This window comes from Rhipicephalus microplus, chromosome 10 (genome assembly GCF_043290135.1).
Source record: "Rhipicephalus microplus isolate Deutch F79 chromosome 10, USDA_Rmic, whole genome shotgun sequence".
Taxonomy (NCBI): domain Eukaryota; kingdom Metazoa; phylum Arthropoda; class Arachnida; order Ixodida; family Ixodidae; genus Rhipicephalus; species Rhipicephalus microplus.
The window spans coordinates 53363069-53381899 of NC_134709.1; the positions used below are offsets into that span (position 1 = coordinate 53363069).

The following is an 18831-nucleotide window of genomic DNA, read 5'->3' on the forward strand; positions in this document are numbered from 1 at the left end:
CTGAACGCTTACGTCAAGCTGAACGCTTACGCGCGAGAACAAAACGGTTATGCACTAAGCAGTCAGAAAGAAAGAAAGAAAGAAAGAAAGAAAGAAAGAAAGAAAGAAAGAAAGAAAGAAAGAAAGAAAGAAAGAAAGAAAGAAAGAAAGAAAGAAAGAAAGAAATATAGACAGACAGACAGACAGACAGACAGACAGACAGACAGACAGACAGACAGACAGAGGCAGACTCGTGCACCAAGCCGCATTAGCCCCCGTTTCCCTTATAAGGAAAAGCATCGTCAACATTTTTATTCAATGCGCCAGCTTCCGTTAAACCATTGCTTCTTCTTCCTTCAGTGGTCCTAGTTTTGGCGTTGTTCATCATAGAAACGGTGTGCCAGACAGGAAATTAGTGATCATATGGAGAGACTCCGCTGCCTTGTCCAAGGGAACCATATGGCCGGAGCCCTGTGTACAAACAACATAGTATTAGAGGTCAATGCAGAGTGAATGGCAGAGATTGAGAACGAATGCGAGTATGGTTTGCACCCAAAGTGGGTGCGTGTCTTGCATATAGGCTATCTCCATTATCATCAATCAGCATGTGTTCTCATGAGCACACATGCGCATGCAGATGGGCACTCACGCTGACAGAGGATGTCCAACCCTGATCAAATGGGACTCACCTTAAGAGTGACGAAAGTGATGTTGTGCTCGAAGTTCTGGACGAACCCAGAGATCACCCCGTCCACGTGCCACATTCGGTACTCCGACGTTGGCTTCCCGTGGAGAGAAGGAAAATAATTACTGCATAAGCTCATGTAAATGACCTCAAATGAACTCGAGGCCTGACCACAGACACGCGTCGCAGCGCGTCTGCGTTCGTCTTCTGACGCAGCGCCACATCCTTTTCTTATAGAGGGAGAGTGGAGCACAGCTTCGTGTTGCTTCGCGCCCTCCCTCTGCATAGGAAGAGGGCGCGGCGCCGCGTCAGATTACGCCCTGACGCGCCGCAAAGCGCGCGTGTGGTTTGGCCTTTAGTCTTTCATATGCGACGCGCTTCTCTCTTAATTTTAGTGACAGAAACTGCCAAATGCAATGATAACAAAAAGCAACGACAAATCTCTGTGCGGATATAGTTATAGGTACCATGTTTTAAAACTTCGTCTATATCTCCAATGACTAGAGGACGGATGTTAGTCATTAAAAATGCACATTAGGGGCCAAAAATAGGCACGCAAATGAATGTTTAGGGTACCAAAACTAGACAGGTGAGCCACGTTTAAACGCACAACGCAGTAAGCGTATAAACAGCATAAATATTCCTATAAATGCAAACATGGCATCTCCGCGCCAATGGTGCCGATCCTGAACGAAGAACGAAGATTTGTGGCCTGGTTTTTTTCTCCCTTGCTTGTTTTTTTATTTTCATATCCCGTTTTTGTATATATCTTTTGTACCAGTTACTTTCTATTTCTTCCTACTTTGTTCTTTTTTTTCTCTTAGCTCACTATTTCTATCTCTTTCTCTTTATTTCCCTCATTCTTGCTACTTCTATCTCTTATTTTATCTGTTCCTTCCTTCATCCCTGTGAAGCAGACACTACTGGGCGAGCTGTTAATTCATCTTTAGTGAGTTGCCACGAAAATTAGAAGTACAAAAGGAAGACACTCAGGCACAGCGCATCTTTGTCTCTTTTACAATGTTTTTCTGCCTCTCTATATTTCTCTTTGTTTCAGTTGTCTTCTCTCTCTCTTTATTTGCCTCTTTCTCTTTTTCTTTCCTTCAGTCATCCTTTTCTCTTTCTCACTTTGACATGCTCCTATCCGCCGAGCAGCCTCTTCGCTTAACGCTCGTACTTGCTGCATTCGATAGTGGAGCTTGCCCACAACTAAACACTGATTGCACCTAGTGGCGCATAATCGCCTGCGGTTCTCAGCGGGTAACAAGGCTTTCCCGGCCCCGACTTAACGTGGCTTAGCTACATGTACCGCATAGGACGTACCACAAGTTTCTGTTGTGATAAGCTGTTCGTTTCCTCTATGCCGTCGTTACGATATGCACTTCTCACCCTCTTCCAAACTCTCTAATCTCGGTCTGACCACTCTGGCAACACATCACCAAAACTAAAGCTTGCCCACTTAATTCAGTACTTTCAGTTTGCTCAACGTTCATGTACTCATAACTCGCATAATCTTAATCTTTTGCTTCTTAAATCTAGAACTGATTTTCACAAATATAGCTACTTTCTTGCAGTAAGGTAACGTTAGAATGATTTGCTTGTTTTGTTTATTTTCTTCACGCTTTGTCAATGACTGATTCTTTGCGCTTGACATAGGATGTTATCGTCACTTCTCGCTTAGCACATGGTAGTCTGCAGTATGTGTAAATAAAAAAATAAATAATTAATTAAATAAATAAATAACTAAATAAATAAATAAAGTGAATAAACTGGGGCAACGTAGAGATAGCGGGGCACATACTGCTCGAGTGCCCCACGTACCGAGATGAGAGACGTTTGTTTGTACGAGAAATGGACGTGATTTGCCACGACCATTTTGCGTTGCGCAAACTATTGGGCCCAGTGTGCCGGCTTTCAAGACAGCATCGGGTTGTACGGTAATCTGCCAATTGCCTGGCTTGAATTTGCCTCGTTGGAAGGCTCTAATGATTCAACACCTCACATAGCAAAGCCTTGATTTACCTGAAACCCTAATTGCAGATATATTGATCAGAATCATTTACACAATTCATATTTATTGATTTTTTTCAATCTTTACTTCCCTCTTTTCTAAGTTTTTTTATTCCCCTTCCCCGTCCGTATACAGAATAGTGATACATAGACGACGCAAAAATATCAGTTCTTCTAATATAGATTATCTCTTTCTCTGTGTCTCTGCTGTTAAAAGTTTACAGTTTATGGTGGCACAAAAGCGCCAACAAAAGTTGAACATAGCCCCGCAACTGTCCTCTCTCGCTCACGGTTTGCCGGGAACGATCTTTCCGTTTAATTGTGTAGCATATTGAGTTGAGATGCCAACTGTAAAATCGACGCACTCCTAAGTCTCTTTTCTGATTGGCTGAGAAAGGCAGTAAAGGAGCACACAGCCAGTCCGCTAAAAAACCACAAGGGAGGCGTGCCTCGTATTAGCCTGGTTTATTCACGTAGGGTCAGGCTCTCCTACCCTCGTCACAATTTTTTTCTTTTTTCTTTGTCTTGCTGTTGTCTTTTCATTTCCTCGACGACTCTCCGCGGTCTCGCACTCTTGCAGCACGCCTCTGATAGGAGGCGTCCACGTTAGTCAATCGCAAGGTCGCGTGCGAACGTGGTGATAGACACACTCGTGAAACCGCAAGAATGTAACGAAAGTGCCCGCCATAGAAAGCGTATGCATGCCCTGGAACATGTTTCGGGGCACGCAGGCGATTTAGAGTGGCGACAAACCCAACAGAGTCGCCACGAGTGGGTGGTTCAGTCGGAGTTGTTGCCATTCTATATCTTGCCTGCACATGTCTTGCCTTGGTACTAGCACTGAACACCTTCGCCATAATCTCAATCTTCGAAAACGATTTAAACCACACGTGGGCACGTGTCCAATATTTAGATGCGAAGCAGCTCTTTCACTAGCATGTGTAACACTGTACCTCCATCCGCATTACCCTCCCCTGGCCGCAGGTGCTGTGGCGGTGCCAAGTAGGTCACGGTTTCCCTTGCAGTGCGCGCGCATTGACGTCACTCTCTCCCTAGCCTGTCGCCGCTGGCCGCGTGTCGTCTCTCTCACTTCACCCTTTTCACCACTCCCAACGATCGAGCGCCCATTGAGCGAACAGTCTGTGATAAAACTTGCAGGAAACACAACACGCCTCTCGTGTCTTTGCGTTTCAAACAAACGTTCACTCGAGTAAACGCTACACTGGGTATCGGTTCGAACCGTTCTTCCAACACCCACGTCGACACCCGTTTCAACCGGGTTATCACCGTGCGCACCGCTGCTGCTTCGCATTCCATCAGGGTTCTCTTCGGGCAGATGGTCCATAATTTCATTATACCCAATTACCTCGTATCCCAAGCTGTGGACGAACCAATCATCGCCCAGGAAGTTACAGGCCATGTCGACGTCCCCGTTGTAGATGAGAGCCCTCAATTGACCAGACGTGGCCAGGTCTTGGACGACCTCGCGCATGGTGGTGTGCTGCTCCGTGTAATTGATGGCCATGCTGGAATCCATTATAATATGATTTGCACCCCGCGCTTCCAACTTAATCTTTTGCAAGACCCTTTCGCTTAAGATCCCTAATTGGCGTTATAACCCCTAGTTAAGCGTTAAGACCCCTAGTTGGCGTTCCCAGAACGCCAACTAGGGGTCTTAACGCTTAACTAGGGGTCATAACGCCTATGTAAGTGAAAGAATATTATGTTTGTTAGACTTTTACATGCCAAATCTACGATCTCATTACGAGGAACACCAAGGTGCAAGGCTCCGGAAACTTTGACCATCTGGTGTTCTCTTGAGGTGCACTGACATCGCACAGTACAGTCGCCCTCAATGTGCAACATAGTAGCGTGTGGCATCACCAGTTCAAAGGTTTCACAAGGTTTCAAGCTGTTTTCTTTGAAGTTTTATTTACTTTCATACAAAGAAGGAAGCCGGGGCAAAGGGCTGGGGTGCCTGACAGAGGCCTCGGCCCGGCTGCGGAGGTCGCATTTCGGTGCAAACAAAATATCGTAGGTCCCCGTACCATGCAACGTCAGTGTGTGTTAAAAAGCTCACCGCATTGTCAAAGTTTCCGGAGCCCTTTACATGCATACAGAGTGTCTCGTGACCACATCCGTGCAAACCTCCAGAAACTACCATTATTTACCTTCAACTCCAACTTAATAATTTTCTCTAGTACAAAGTAAAAAGCGTCCTCCTGGGCTTAAAGCTGGCTTGACTGGCCCCAGGAGGCGTTGTACATGACAGCACGAGAACAGCAAGCATTTCAGTACAAAATTGAAAAAAAAGCATAAATTTGATACCCAGATGCATGATTTACAACAGGACGTTTAAGATTCAATGGCAGACATTCTTGTACAAATAGCGAAGCAATGAAAACAAAACATGATAATTCTATAAACATCGTTATAGATGAATATACCATGCAGATGTTTAGACGTTAGCAAGATACGTCTTCAATTTCTTGCGAGATAATTTAGCAGTGTGAACATGTATTTAGGATTTATCAGCAAATTGTTTTGCATGAATTGCAACCTACATTCGGTGCGAAAACGCGGTACAAACTAAGGTTCAGGGTTTCTTATATGCCCAGCTCGTGTTCATAAATCAGCTTGATTTAATTAGCCTTAACGACCCTGAGGATTCTTGTTACACTCACTTGCAAGGATACCACTGCAGCGGAGACTCCTGCACGTGCAGTGCTTCGATCACGTCACGTCGGTTGAAGTACAGCTGCAAGCGGTCCTGGTCGATGCACTTCGGCTTGGTGACGTTGATGTTCTGAGCACGATCGACAGTTTTGGTATGATTAAAGAACTCCTCGCTACTGTGAATTTTTCACTCATCACTAAGCATCCTTGTGAGATTTTATAACACGTGGATGAACAGCAGCTGCGAGCGTTCCCCTTCTTAACGTGCTGATAGCCTACGAGTCACCGAACTCAAACTTCTTTTAGACGTGATGCTGATGTTGTGGCTACTTGAATGAAAGGTTTGTAGGAGCTTGGTCGGCAAGCTCCTATTGCTCGCGGCTTGTTCGGTGGTGGCAGCCGGCCAGTACACAAGTGTTGCCAGTGTGTACACTTTTCCGGTCGCCGCGCCCCTCCGTTGATTTCAACAATGCTCACTAGATGGCGTGCCGCCACCCAAGGCGTGTTTGCATATGCTCCCCTAAAGGTAGCATATACAGTATCTGTAGAAGGCATTAAAGTGTCTCGATGCGCACGCCTCGGAGGCGGACTAGCGCATCGAGGCACTCTACAGGCATCGGTTTTAGATGGCCCGCGCACTCGCCTCCTTTCGACCACGTCCACTTCGTTCTCGTCGCTTCGTAGGCACGGCAGCACGTGACAAGTTTCTACGGTGAGTGTTGGGTACGGCTGCCGATTTCCTCCCAATCCCCCTCACCTGCCTGCTCTCGACCACGTTGAAGAACGCCCGATAGCTCCACGTGTGTCATTTATGCGCGTTCGGCATTTGACTCCCGGCAGCGGCTAGTGTGGCGTAAAGGGGCAGGTGGTTAACGCGCCGATCGACGAGGTGAACACTGTGGAGTGCCGGCCGCGGAACGTGCCCAACAACGCTGCCTTTGACGCACACATCAAGCACCCACTCATTAACAAGCCTTCTTACAGAAATGGTCTCGTCAAGAAACGCCCTGTGCACCTCCGAGCAAGCTACTCTAACATCATTCACTTTGTGGATATGGCGTAGATTTTTCCCCCACTTAACGCAAATACACTTTCCGCTCTGCAAAACCAAAACACATTTCAGCAACTAGCCCAACAACATGATTAACAGACGGTCCCTCAGACTAATGTCAAGGACAAAAAAAAATACTCGCCCGACCAAACACAGCACTGTGTTGCGTCGAATGTGCCTTTCTTTCACCCTTGTCTTAAGCCTACGCTACCATCAATTCTCCTACTATACCAACAAGTCCGAATTGTGACCCTCGTAACCCAATAGTCAACGCGTCTATACATGCGTATTGGTCCCTAGGCTCTCACCGTGGTCGGCCATTTGAAGAGTTTCTTCACGAGTCGCCTGAAGGCATGCTGCATCGTGGAGTCGGAATAGCGCGGAGCCAGCGACCAACTTCCTTGGTCGTAGTTGCAAGGGTCGTACAGGTTGTAAACGTTCAGTCCGCTGCTCAGGATGATCTGGTTGGCCCTTTTAACCTGCGGTGGGAGCGGCCCCATGAACACGCGGAGGGGGCGGAGGGGAGAGAGAGAGAAGGATTATAGGAATAGCAGGGAGGTTAAAAAGACTAATTGCACTTCACTACTCTACACTTGGGGAGAGTGGAACAAAGGAGTAAGAGAGAGAAGGGGAGGAAGAGAAAAAAGATGAGGAGGAGGAAGATGAGGAGATTGGCACTGAACACCACACACACAATGCAGGGTTTCCCAGGCGGTCACTCAGCGATGTTGCCTTCAAGAATTGTATGAGAACCCGTGTGGCTTTCTTGGCTGATAAACTGTGAGTGGAGGAAGGTGGCAAGTAAATCGACATCTGAACATGTTCGCTTAGAAAAGACCAGATAGATACATCTAATTATCATACATAGGTGCAACAGTATGCAAGCTATATTTTTTAACATCAATTTATATATTGCTAGCCTGTAATACGTGATCGTGTTATCATCATGAAGGACACGGTTACGGTAAATGTAGCCCTGGGTAGCTTTTGTTCAACCCTTTTTTTCACCAAAAAAGAAATAAAAGAACACAGCCATTGCCACAGCAGTGAAAAGCTACGCCCCTCAATTCCCCGATCTCAAGATGCAAGCGTTGTTCGTCGTAAGAGCTAGGGAGATCGCCGAAGCCCCCAAAACTGACGGCCACCCATAGAGGGGGCTACCCCGAACAATATTTAGACAGAAATTTTTTAATCCGAGCGACGTGAGGCAAGCACCAAAAACGAACGACCATCCGAACGTGGGAGGTCGAGTTTGTCTTCGATTACAATATCCACGACAACTCGTAGCCAGCGCCAAAGAGGGCATTTGAAAACGGAGGGTTCCTGCACTAGAGAGCTCTCACGCTTAAGCTTATGTATTCACATGACCGACCTGATTGCGGACGGATCAGTCACGTGACATGCGAAGTTATTCGGATTCCTTCGCAGCTGACATTCACACGACAGGGGAGAATTCATGCTACACGCGAGGATTTCGGCATTGGCTCCCGTTGATGTCAATAGCGATTTGGGCTTCCGTCGTTTCCCGAATCGGTCCGCACGGACCGAAGCGGGAACGGCTGACGTGTGGTGACGTAGTACGCAATCCGCTGGCTCAAATCGCGGTTTGGTACATCGTGTGAATACCGCTTTAGGGTGATACCGGGCATCGCTCGGAAAACTGGTTCGAAATAAACGTCAATTTATCCCTCTATTTCTCCTCCTTCTTAAAAATGTGCGTTTTTTTTTTTTTTGGTCTCGCTCCTCATATCGCCCTTTCTTGCTAATCACATTCTCTCTTTTTTTACCTTAGGTGGAGGCACTACTAAAAGCGCCACAAAGAACTTGCTTTATATCGTGTTTATAAAATGAGAAAAGAAGGAAACACCCAAATTATACCGGATCAATGCAGGCGGGGTTCTTGGTGGACCACCCGAAATCGCAAGTCTCCTGAGAGATGCTCCCATTGCAGCAGTTGGTTGTCAGCTCCTTCCACAGCCTGCAAATGGAGAAAGTTTGGTATAGTACAGCCAGTGGCTTGTGGGAGAAAGTTATTGGCATGGTAGTCGTAAAAGTAGTGGCGCAGCAGTAGTTCTAGCAGTAAAAGAGAAATATAAGTAGTAGCTGCAAAAGCTGCAGCAGCAACAGAAGTAGTAAAAAAATGGTGCTGCAGTCGCAGTAGTAGTAGTAGTAGTAGTAGTAGTAGTAGTAGTAGTAGTAGTAGTAGTAGTTGTTGTTGTTGTTGTTGTTGTTGTTGTTGTTATTGTTGTTGTAGTTGTAGTAGTAGTAGTAGTAGTAGTAGTAGTAGTAGTAGTAGTAGTTGTAGTAGTAGTAGTAGTAGTAGTAGTAGTAGTAGTAGTAGTAGTAGTTGTTGTTGTTGTTGTTGTTGTTGTTTTTGTTGTTACCATCAACCTCATGATGGTAGTGGTGTTATGGTTACACAGCAGGCGAAGTTAGCATGCAACGTCAGCCGTCGGTCGTTTTCTTTCTACGTGTCTCTATACCGAAGCTTAACGTTTGACCATCTACCCTCGAGTCCGTTGCTATCACCTTCTTCGCCGCAACGTCAAGACCGACGTTGGTGTTGCGCTTATGGCAATGGTACAACGTACCCGAGACGTTAACGCGATTCCATTTTCGTACATTTGTCACATTTTTTATTTCCGCCCGTCGTAGATACTTTGTGGCAGCGAGTATAAGATGTTTCCCAACGAAAAACATCCCCAACTTGACCCCATTATCTATACACCGATGGACGCACAAAAAAAGAAAAAAAATATAGAATAACCGGTATTAGAGAATTGCACCATTCTCCGAAGTTTGTTCCCACAGCACCTTGAATCAGCGTACTTGTTTCGTCGCATAATTATCGTGGTTTTACATTCCAAAATCGCGTTACGATTAAACAAGACACCGTAGCGAAGGGCTCCGGAAATTCGGACCACCCGGGGTTCTTTAACGTGCTCCCAAATCTAAGCTGACGAACCTCTGGAATTGGCCGTTCATCGATAATGCAGCCGCCGCGGGCGGGATTCCAATCAGCGACCTTCGAGTCAGCAGTGGCACAACATAACCGCCAGGCCACCGCGTAGGCTATACTTGTTTGCTCTATAGAAGGTTAATTACCTCTGACCAAAAAGACCATGGTAGTAGCCGAAAAACATGATGGATTTGCCGAGAAGCTCCATGTCCAGTGCTCCGTTCCCGACGGCGTATCCCTTGTGGACGAAAACAGGACGCCATATGCAGAGACTTAATCCACTACACAACACTATATAGGAACCAAGCAGGCGATTAAGGCAAACCGCCACTCTAAATATAGCTGAAGGTGCTAACGGAAGCTTTTCTGGTTTTTAAACGATCACAGGCAGAATGAATGAATGTTCACGCGCTGGGTTTCTCTTGTAGCAATTTACAAAAGATAAACTACTAAAGAGAGAGTTTCAGGGCAGCAAGGGAATACTAGCATATTAAAAAAAAGACATAACAATGGGCTACCTGTGAAACGTTATCAACTTTTCTTGCACAAATTACAAAAAGAGCTACATACAGCGAAGACCCCACAGTACCACCCCCCCCCCCTTGCCCTTCAGAAGCAAATACCTCCCTCCTTCCGTTTTGGGAGATCCGAAATAAATGCCAAATAAGCACCAATTACCGGTCTGGGACCGAGCTGCTGTGCGATCCCCCCCAAATCTGGTAGGATTATCCTTCGCCGTAAGAAAAAAAAAGGGGGGGGGGCACTTGCTCGTCATTTCGATAGCACTAGTAGTAGCAGCACTACTACTACTACTGACAGTAGTATATTCGTTCACCTTGAGATTAATTCCTCGAGGGTCCTTTACAAACCGCTGCGCGAGCAGAGGCACGTAGACGCCGGCGTAACTTTCACCGGCGATGTAGAAATCGTTTTTCTTGAACATTGGATACTCGTCGAAGAAATTCAGCGTGGCGAGGTAGTTCTGGTCCGTCGTTTGAGTGTCGTCGCTCGCGTAATTTCCCGAACGCTCGTAGGAGAATCCGACGCCCGCGGGAGATTCCAAAAAAATTATGTTCGCCACCTGTAACGAATATTTAAGAATTAAAAAAAAATAACAAGCGACGTCAACGTTTCATGTGTGCAAACATTTAATCTAGAGAAAGAGAAAGAAGACAGACAAGCTGGTTAAAAGACCAATACATAACAAATATTTTTTTGCTTCCCTGCATATTATCTTTTTCGCATATCATTGGTGCCATGCAGTTGATGTAGTTAACGAACACAGTCACAAGCGTGCGCACGGGGTGGGGAGGGCGAGACAGGAGGGGACGTCTTTTGGATGGTGCGTTGTCGGGAGCCTCTACTACCGATCGGCAGCCTTTTCTGACCATGCTCAGAAAGTGTTGCAGGGCCCCTTTAAGCGGAGAAGAGGCACAAAGTCGGCCTAATACATTGAAGGTTGAGAGGGCGTAACAATGAACTTTGCCTGGAACGACCTTGACCGGGACGAGGAATTTGTCGTCCCACTTAAAATCGTCTGCACGGATCATCTGTCAAGATCGTCTGCAGTCAAGCGCTGCACGAGGGGAGGAATATGGAAAGTGTAAACATTTAAATCGCGGGAACATTGTTGTAGAAGTGCGAACATTGATCATGTGCAAACATTTCTTATGACCTGTTCTCATCGTTGCTGAGAATGTACTTTTGAATGTACATTCATTTGTAAACGTTGTACTGATTAACGACCATTCCCAGCTTCGTGATTCAAATTCACATGTACGATGAGTAATTAGAGCCACTCCCAAGCACAAACCTCTATTCTAAATGTATTTAGTTGTAATAAAAAAAGTGGTAGACAACTGACAAAGTGAGCGCGCTAATTTTGCTATAACGTGCGGCTTTAACTTTCTTGTTGCCATAGCTGGCAGTGTCTACGTTAATGCTGCTCACGGCCTTGAAGAGAGGTTTCACCAGCGACGCTAGATCTGCTACAAATCCCGTTCGCCGAAGGGAAACATGATTGATATGTGGGGTTTAACGTCCCAAAACCACTATTTGATTATGAGAGACGCCGTAGTGGAGGGCTCCGGAAATTTAGACCACCTGGGGTTCTTTAACGTGCACCCAAATCTGAGCACACGGGCCTACAACATTTCCGCCTCCATCGGAAATGCAGCCGCCGAAGCCGGGATTTGAACCCGCGCCCTGCGGGTCAGCAGCCGAGTACCTTAGCCACTAGACCACCGCAGCGGGGCAGCCGAAGGGAAACATTCAAACGCCATACCTGGGACGGCCCGGTGAATTATTGAGTTGGCATAAAATGAGTCTGAGACGTGCGTTCGAACCTCATTATGACCAAGTCGAATCTGCCACAAAAATAATTCGTTATATCCGAAAACTCGTTATATTGAGGTTTGAGTGTATACCCAAAAACCCAGCTAAACAAGTTCTGGAAATTGTCTGGATAGTATCGGAAATACTCTCGCCGCAATGCAGCTACTCCAACTGTATATTATCGAAAGCGTAACGGCGGGAGGAGGCACGAGCCGGAAGTGAAGAAGCCGCTGCGGCGAACCATTGGCTACGGCACTCGGCTGCTGACCCTAAATACGTGCACGGCTTCGATCTCGGCCACAACGGTCGCATTTTCGAAGATGTTAAATGCTTGAGACCCTTGTACTGTGCGAGTTCAGTGCGCGCCAAAAAACTTCAGGCGGTCGATATTATCCGAAACCCGCCCACTACGGCATCTATCACGGCGTCCGTTGCTCTGGAGGAGAGAAAAAGCGAACTAAGAGTGAGTAACTTTCGCTTGAAAGCGCACGTGCATGCCCTCCTTTTCGGATATCGACTTACATCAATAGTAGTTTATGGACTTTTTTAACGGTTACCATAGTGAGGACCTTAAAATGGAATAATGTCAGCAAAAGCAGTACAATTCATTCATTTATTCACCCATCTTTATTTTTTATTTGTCAGAAAAGGAGGTGACGGGAATAAAGGCCGCACCATGGCGGCTTGACAAGGTTTCCCCAGTTACACGGCAATTTAGTGGTTATTCACAGAAAATAAATGCATTGAAACACAAAAAACACTACAGTTAATCAAAGTTGACAATTATGCACCAGAAGCAGTAGCTAAACTTTAGAGAATAAAAATGACGATTCATTAGTACACGCTTGACGCACAAATGAAACTGAATCGTTACGAGCAATATATCTGTGCATTAAAAAAAAAGGAACGCATCAATTAACATATCGCAAACAAACGAAAATAGTGAGAAAATGCATTTGTGTGGGTTATGTCGTTCTAAGGTGATCTTGCCCGTGTAGTATTGCCTAATATGTACTATTAGACGCAACAAGAAGGTGGTGGCATAGATATTCCCAGGATTCCCATTCAGGGGGGGGGGGGGGGAGGCAAAGGTTCGCATAGCGTCACCATCCCTACTCTTATTCTGTTAATGTATAGGATGAATTCGAGCCCCCCCCCCCCCCCTCTTCGAGTGGCAGCGCCCCTCTCTATTATACCAATGTACAGGGCTGGCTTTGCCCCTCCTCTCCTAGATGACTAGAAGCGACTCTTCCTCCCCCATGCGCGCGTCGATGGATGGAGGCCATAGTTTAAAGGTTGATTGAATTGTTCAGCCATCGTGAAACTCAAAGACTGCGTACAACCATATGTCCAAGGAGTGGGTACATCCCACCGTTCATTGAATCTTGCACCCTTAATAGGCATCAGCCATATCAAATGTATACTTTCCCAGTTTAGAATGATCAATTCTTTCCTGTACATCGTTATGCTGTAAACAAAATCGCCCCTTCGTTAAACAGTGCACGAAACATTATGTTGAACCCCGGACCGGTCGCTGTCATAAGACGCAACATATCGTCTATATGAAGGCTGGTTTAATGACACTAGCGATCGAGAATATACATGTATTGGAGATGGAAAGTAATGCGAGAGCACTTAGTGGCACCTTGTTCCAGCTGGAAGGGTTTGTGGTCATGTTGATGCCCTGGTAGCCAACCCTGAAGGGGCCCAGTTCAGCGATGGCCCCCACAAGCGAGCTGCAGCACGGGCCACCGTTCAGCCACAGCAGCACGGGGTCCTCGGATGGCGACCGTTGGCTTTCCATGAACCTTTGTGAAATTCAGAAAAAAAAAAACTCCATGTTTACTGTGTGCTCAAAGAAATGACCATACAGTGCCGAAATTAGAAAGAAATTGCCATTTTTTAAGCGCATTACTTACTTAGATTTGTTCATGCTTGTGCATGGTCTAGTTGGCATGGTAGGATTGCAACCAAAAAAAAAAAAACTTTTTTTCCTTTCCAAAGCTCTGTTAAGTCGGATATGGCAGCCAGAATATTTTTATTTTTGCTAAAGTTATCTTAAAAACAAACTTGCCCGAAAAATTCCCTTAGAACTAGGCTGTTGATATTTATTTTTGCCAAGTGAGACCCATAGTGAGGAATATCATATGGACGCAATTATCGAAGATATGGAAACAGCCGGACTTGTTGTTGGCGCCGTGCGTGTCGCATCATCTTCAAACGTCACGTACCAGTGTTCTCTTTTATGTCGGCTGTGGGCAGTCCTCAGCCAATGTGCTGCGTTCTTACATGTTTTCCCGTGTAAGTACTACAAACAAAGCAAAACGCACCGCTTCAGGAAGCCTTCAACAACTTTGTTTTTTTTTTCCATGAGCCAAATCCAAAACCAAAACTAGCTCAAGTAACGCTGTAGTGGCACATACATAATTTGAACTTCCCTCTAAATATACTAAATATTATTAATAATTTATTATTACTTTGTTAGAAGAAAGTTAAGGGTATGTATGCGCCAATAAAGCCTTATTTGAGCTAGCTTCGGTTTTGCATTCAGCTCATTTCGAAAAAGAAAGCTCCTCTTATCTTGGACAAGAGCGAGCATTGCACCCATAAGTCGGTGTAATTGGCATCCCTTTTTCGTATGCGTATTGTAATGAAATGTTCAATGAACCAGCATCTGCATACTTTCGCTGTTCGACAAGTACGCGTGCTCCATCCTGCCACAGCAGCACAACGCCAGCGCCGTGAAAAAAAAAAGACATCGCTGTAATTGAGAGGAACCTTACGTCATAGGTTGAGCACGCGAAGCGCGAGATGTTAAACAATTCAACTGATTGATCTACTGCAGTAGCGTAGCTGGGGCGGGGAGGTGGCACCATGTACGTACTTTCCACTCCCGCTACACCAGACACGTCTTTCTCCTATATGATACAGAGCACTAAAGGACACTCGACTACACTTACCTGCCTGTCCCCACCCCTTCAGATCAAGGATTGTTCCATTAGTGTAACCAGGTTGAATGTGAAAGGACGGGGGGGGGGGGTTACAACCCTCCCCGTGGTTACGGCCCCTCTCCGCCTCCACAATAAACTATCTGGATACAGCTTCGGGTTGACCCCCATTACAATGAACCTGAAACCGACTGGATACAGCCTTTGGTTGATCCGCATTACAATGAACCTCAATGTAAGGATGCTTTTTTCGAAAATACTTATTTTTCTGGGTGAGTTGGTGACTTGTCACTTTCAAAGCAACAACGCAAACACGCAACCACTTGAAAGCCGCCATACACTTAAATATGAAAGAGAAGTCGTGAGGATATCGGCGAATATTTTAAGAGATCGTGGTGTTGACAAACCATCTTACTCGTCATTAAATGAACACGAAGAAGACACGTCTTATGATAAGTAAATCACACCTCCAAACGACATATTTCCGTTGGATGAGAAGGAACACCACCCGTCTCAAGAAGTCGCAAAAGTGAGGAAGTGGTTTCATTGCTTTGATTAATTGTATGTGAATCAGAGCGTATATCAGTACACGTTCGCCACTACACTACTCTGGTGTTGTAGCGGCTCCTCCGCCACACAGGCTTGGCGTTGAAGTGACGTACACGCGAAGGACAAAACAATACTGAAAGAAAACGTCACTAACTTTTCTTTCATTTCAGTGCAGTTAACAGATGCCTAAGTATGAAAAGATCTAACATGAACGCTGAGCAGGACTGACGTGTGCCGCCACACAGCAAATATGAGTGACGTGGGCACTAAGCCGTAGTACCAAACTATGAGTAGCATGAATATTAAAAAAATTAAGAAAGTGAGTGTCACTAAGGCAAGAGTGAGATAAGAATGATGAGCGTCGGTAGCAACCAAATAAAAGTGACGCGTGCATCAATAGCACCTAATTAGCCCTGTAATGCCCACTGCATGATATTTTATACATTGAATATGTCCTCACTAACGCTACTATAAGCTCGTATAGGTGTCACAATAAGCAGCTACTGGAGATTTGACATGTTATGAAGATTCTAAGTGACCTACATATAAAACAGTAATTCATTATTTCCCAAAAATACTAATTAAGTTAGGTCTCAAACAAAACTTCTTTCAGATTTTTTTAATGAACTATAGAAGAAAAGTAAGAACAGTAAGCGTTTTCTCGCAAGTTTTCTGAAGGCATAACTGTTCCTGGGCGCATACCGACAGTGCAAAAATAAGGGTGACATGTACCATCAGTGACGAATTTAAAGCGGCCTGTCTACTTGAAATTTACCGACCAATAGTGGCAACCATAAGAACAGTGACGACATGTAAGTCACGTGCAATGAGAATCGATTAACGCATAACAATGGTTCGCATAGCGGTAATTATCAAGTAATAGATATATGCACCAGTACTGTCTATCTAACATTGACTTGTCTAACAGAAGTCACCAAATAGGAGTGACGCGTGTACAAGTGTGGTGGCCAAAGAGCGATGTGTACCAGTAGTGAAGGCGTCGCCCTTCGCCGGCGTCCACGAATCCCGAGTAATGCTTGAAGTTGACCGGTTGGTCGAGGCCCGGAACGGAGGTCACCTCCCATTGACTCGGGTCAGTACCAGCGGTCAACGTCAAAGACAAAGACAGGAGAGCTAGAAGCGCTTTCGCAATCATGGCTGTGGCGTGAAAAATCTGGAAAGAGATGGAAGAATTTAGCGTTGAATTGATTTATTTACTAAGTGTTTTTTGACTAATTTTGAAGCTGATTCTCAAAGGGGGTGAAAAGTGAAGCGTATCAAAGCTGGAGGGTGTAACAAACACAGTTCAAACATCTGTGTAGGCAACCTGAATTCAAAAGAAATCGGTTACAAGATTTTCGTCCCCAGGGTTTGGGGGACATACGTACGTGGCGCCATCTCTCGGCGGAAGAAATGACGTCCTGCCATAACTGAACGGAAGATAAGCAAAAAAAAGTGAAATGAGCTCGATATCAAAAACGACTCCAGGATCCATACAGCAGAGACCTACTGTAACGTCTTCGTGAAATTTCAGTATCGTAATAATAGGCATGTAGCTTTCAAGGACCATTCAACACATTCCATTGAAAGTACATGGGGCACCATTGTGAAATATTAAACGCACTGGTAAGCCGCGTGGATGTGCGACATTGTAATTTTAATGGAACATGTAATTGAGTCTCTGCTGTATATAACAGTGAATCGTTTCTGATAGCATAGTTTGTTGTTTTTTTCATCAGACTTGATTTTTTTTTCGCCGACTACCCAATCAGTTACGGCGGGCCGCCGCTGTCACCGACAAAAGACGGCGCTACGTGCAAATGTCCCCAAATCCTGGTGATGCTACAAAACACGATGAAGCAAGTTGATATTACGTTCGACTCGGACAACCTCGAAATGTAGAAACGGCTAAAGAATGGCGTGTAATTTTGACCAACGTACCGACAGATTTTACTCATTTTTATTTGCTGTTTGGCGTTTACCAAAGCAGGAGACCGAGGAGTAACTTAAAATGGTGGCCTTAGGCCCTTCGGGCCAATTCAGACCCGAAATCAACACAGAGTATTTAACAAGCCATGACGGTGGGCTACGGGAATTTTTAAAAACTTTACGTCTATTTAACGCTTACGTTAAATATACAGTGCTTACCGATTAAAACGCGACAGTTTAGGGTCAACTAATGCGCATACTTTCGTTTTCAACGTCCTTTGTTTTTGCTACATCGGCGTTACATTCAATCGCACGCTTATATTAGAGCTTACAACACCTTCGGTGGCCAGATTCGCAGCGAAACGACGCGTTTGTCGACAGCATTTGCACAACCCATCTGTTACCCTTGAAGTCCTGATGCCGCGTTTCATTCAGCTGAGCACCATCCGAGAGAGTCTATTATTTCGACTCATGCACCCATGTGCGTGCCCACAGGGAGAGGGAGGGAGGGGGTTGGGGGGGGGGGGGTACAGCTTCCTGTTTTACGCGGCATCAATGTTTAAGCAAACGCCTTCAAACAACTGTTCTTCACAAAAAAAAAATTACCGCAGATCCACAAAGTGAATGGTGACGAAGTTATGCTAGGACCCAAAGTCCACAATGACTACGTTTAGGTCGCCGACTAGTATGAAGCACGGACAAGTGAACGGGCAGAGTACGGTCTGTTTTAAATATATATCCGTGCTATGAACGCTCTATGTACGGTATCTGTAGCACCTGTGTTTCGGTCCGACGTGAAGCTACGACAATAGCGTGAACGGACATCGTGAGAGAGTGAGAAGCTTCGCTCCTAAAAAGAAAAAAAAGAAAAATCCGTAACGAAGTCTGGGGACACGGTTTGTTTCAACGCCACAAAAATTTGGAAAGTCTTATGCTCATTACCAGAAGGCAGAGAGAAAACAAAGCGACCAGACTCGGTGTAATTTACAAAAGCAACGTACAAACGTTTCGGACTTTATTTGAAGCATTCGTTGGGTTTTACAGAACATTTTAGGTTTTGTTTGCGGCTCAATGGAACGCGTGGTAATGCCTTACTATAATGTGAAAGTGAGACTTACCTTCCAGCGAAGAACAAGCGGCCTTGCTCCTCTAAAGTTGACGCCAGAAGTATTTTTCTCCGCAAGAAGAACTGCCCAGGTTTCGCCGATCGAGAGACTGCGTACGTCGCTCCTCCCGTAAGTGACACGGGACGCGAATCTAAAGGAGGCAGGCAGGATCGAGTTTCACTAACGGAAGCGTCCGCGATAGTCAAAGAAGCCATCGCACTCTGTTTGCTTCGTTCAGCCGAGTAGATTGAATCTTGGCTGGCCGTAAGAACTGAGTCCAGATTCACCGCAACGTGCTCACGGTCCCACTGACGAACACTAGAAGGGCCCCCATAGGGCCCCCTCACCAAGCCGCGTTTCAAGACGAGGGAGTAAGGCTTGCTCCTCGCCTTCCGCTACCCTTCGCCCAGGCGATGTATCCTCCGCTACACAGCGTTCAAAGACGAGGGAGTGACTTGCTCCTCGCCTTTCAGTATACCCTTCGCACAGGCGATGTCTCCTCCACTACGCATCGTTCAAAGACGAGGGAGTGACTTGCTCTTCGCCTTTCAATACCCTTCGCACAGACGATGTATCCTCCGCGCCATTTATTTCCCCAAAGCAAG

The 18831-nt window shown here is 45.7% G+C and overlaps 1 protein-coding gene across 3 annotated transcripts; it reads right to left on the reverse strand.

The window, feature by feature from the left end:
- Nucleotides 1-276: 276 nt before the first annotated feature.
- Nucleotides 277-18456, reverse strand: LOC119186027 (lysosomal protective protein-like). Of its 3 annotated transcripts, XM_037434820.2 has the most exons (11): nucleotides 18239-18368; nucleotides 16178-16365; nucleotides 13340-13502; nucleotides 10196-10441; nucleotides 9507-9598; nucleotides 8280-8379; nucleotides 6710-6880; nucleotides 5359-5480; nucleotides 4041-4200; nucleotides 669-761; nucleotides 277-450 (listed from the first exon to the last, which is right to left on the reverse strand). In XM_037434820.2, the coding sequence occupies exons 2-11, from the start codon at nucleotides 16345-16347 to the stop codon at nucleotides 364-366; spliced, it is 1404 nt and encodes a 467-aa protein (XP_037290717.2). In that variant the 5' UTR covers nucleotides 16348-16365; nucleotides 18239-18368; the 3' UTR covers nucleotides 277-363. The 3 variants fall into 3 exon arrangements, with proteins under 3 accessions (XP_037290717.2, XP_075731778.1, XP_075731779.1); XM_075875663.1 differs by lacking the exon at nucleotides 16178-16365 and having other exon boundaries at nucleotides 18239-18456; XM_075875664.1 differs by lacking the exons at nucleotides 4041-4200; nucleotides 5359-5480; nucleotides 16178-16365 and having other exon boundaries at nucleotides 18239-18456.
- Between the last annotated feature and the right edge of the window lie 375 nt (nucleotides 18457-18831).

Coding starts and splice junctions, on each gene's coding strand:
- LOC119186027 (XM_075875663.1), bottom strand. CDS start 18,441: ATGGCTTCTTTGACTATCGCGGACGCTTCCGTTAGTGAAACTCGATCC. Junction 13,503..18,238: donor CGCTTGTTCTTCGCTGGAAG/GTAAGTCTCACT, acceptor AATTTCACAAAG/GTTCATGGAAAGCCAACGGT. Junction 10,442..13,339: donor ACCCTTCCAGCTGGAACAAG/GTGCCACTAAGT, acceptor TATTCGTTACAG/GTGGCGAACATAATTTTTTT.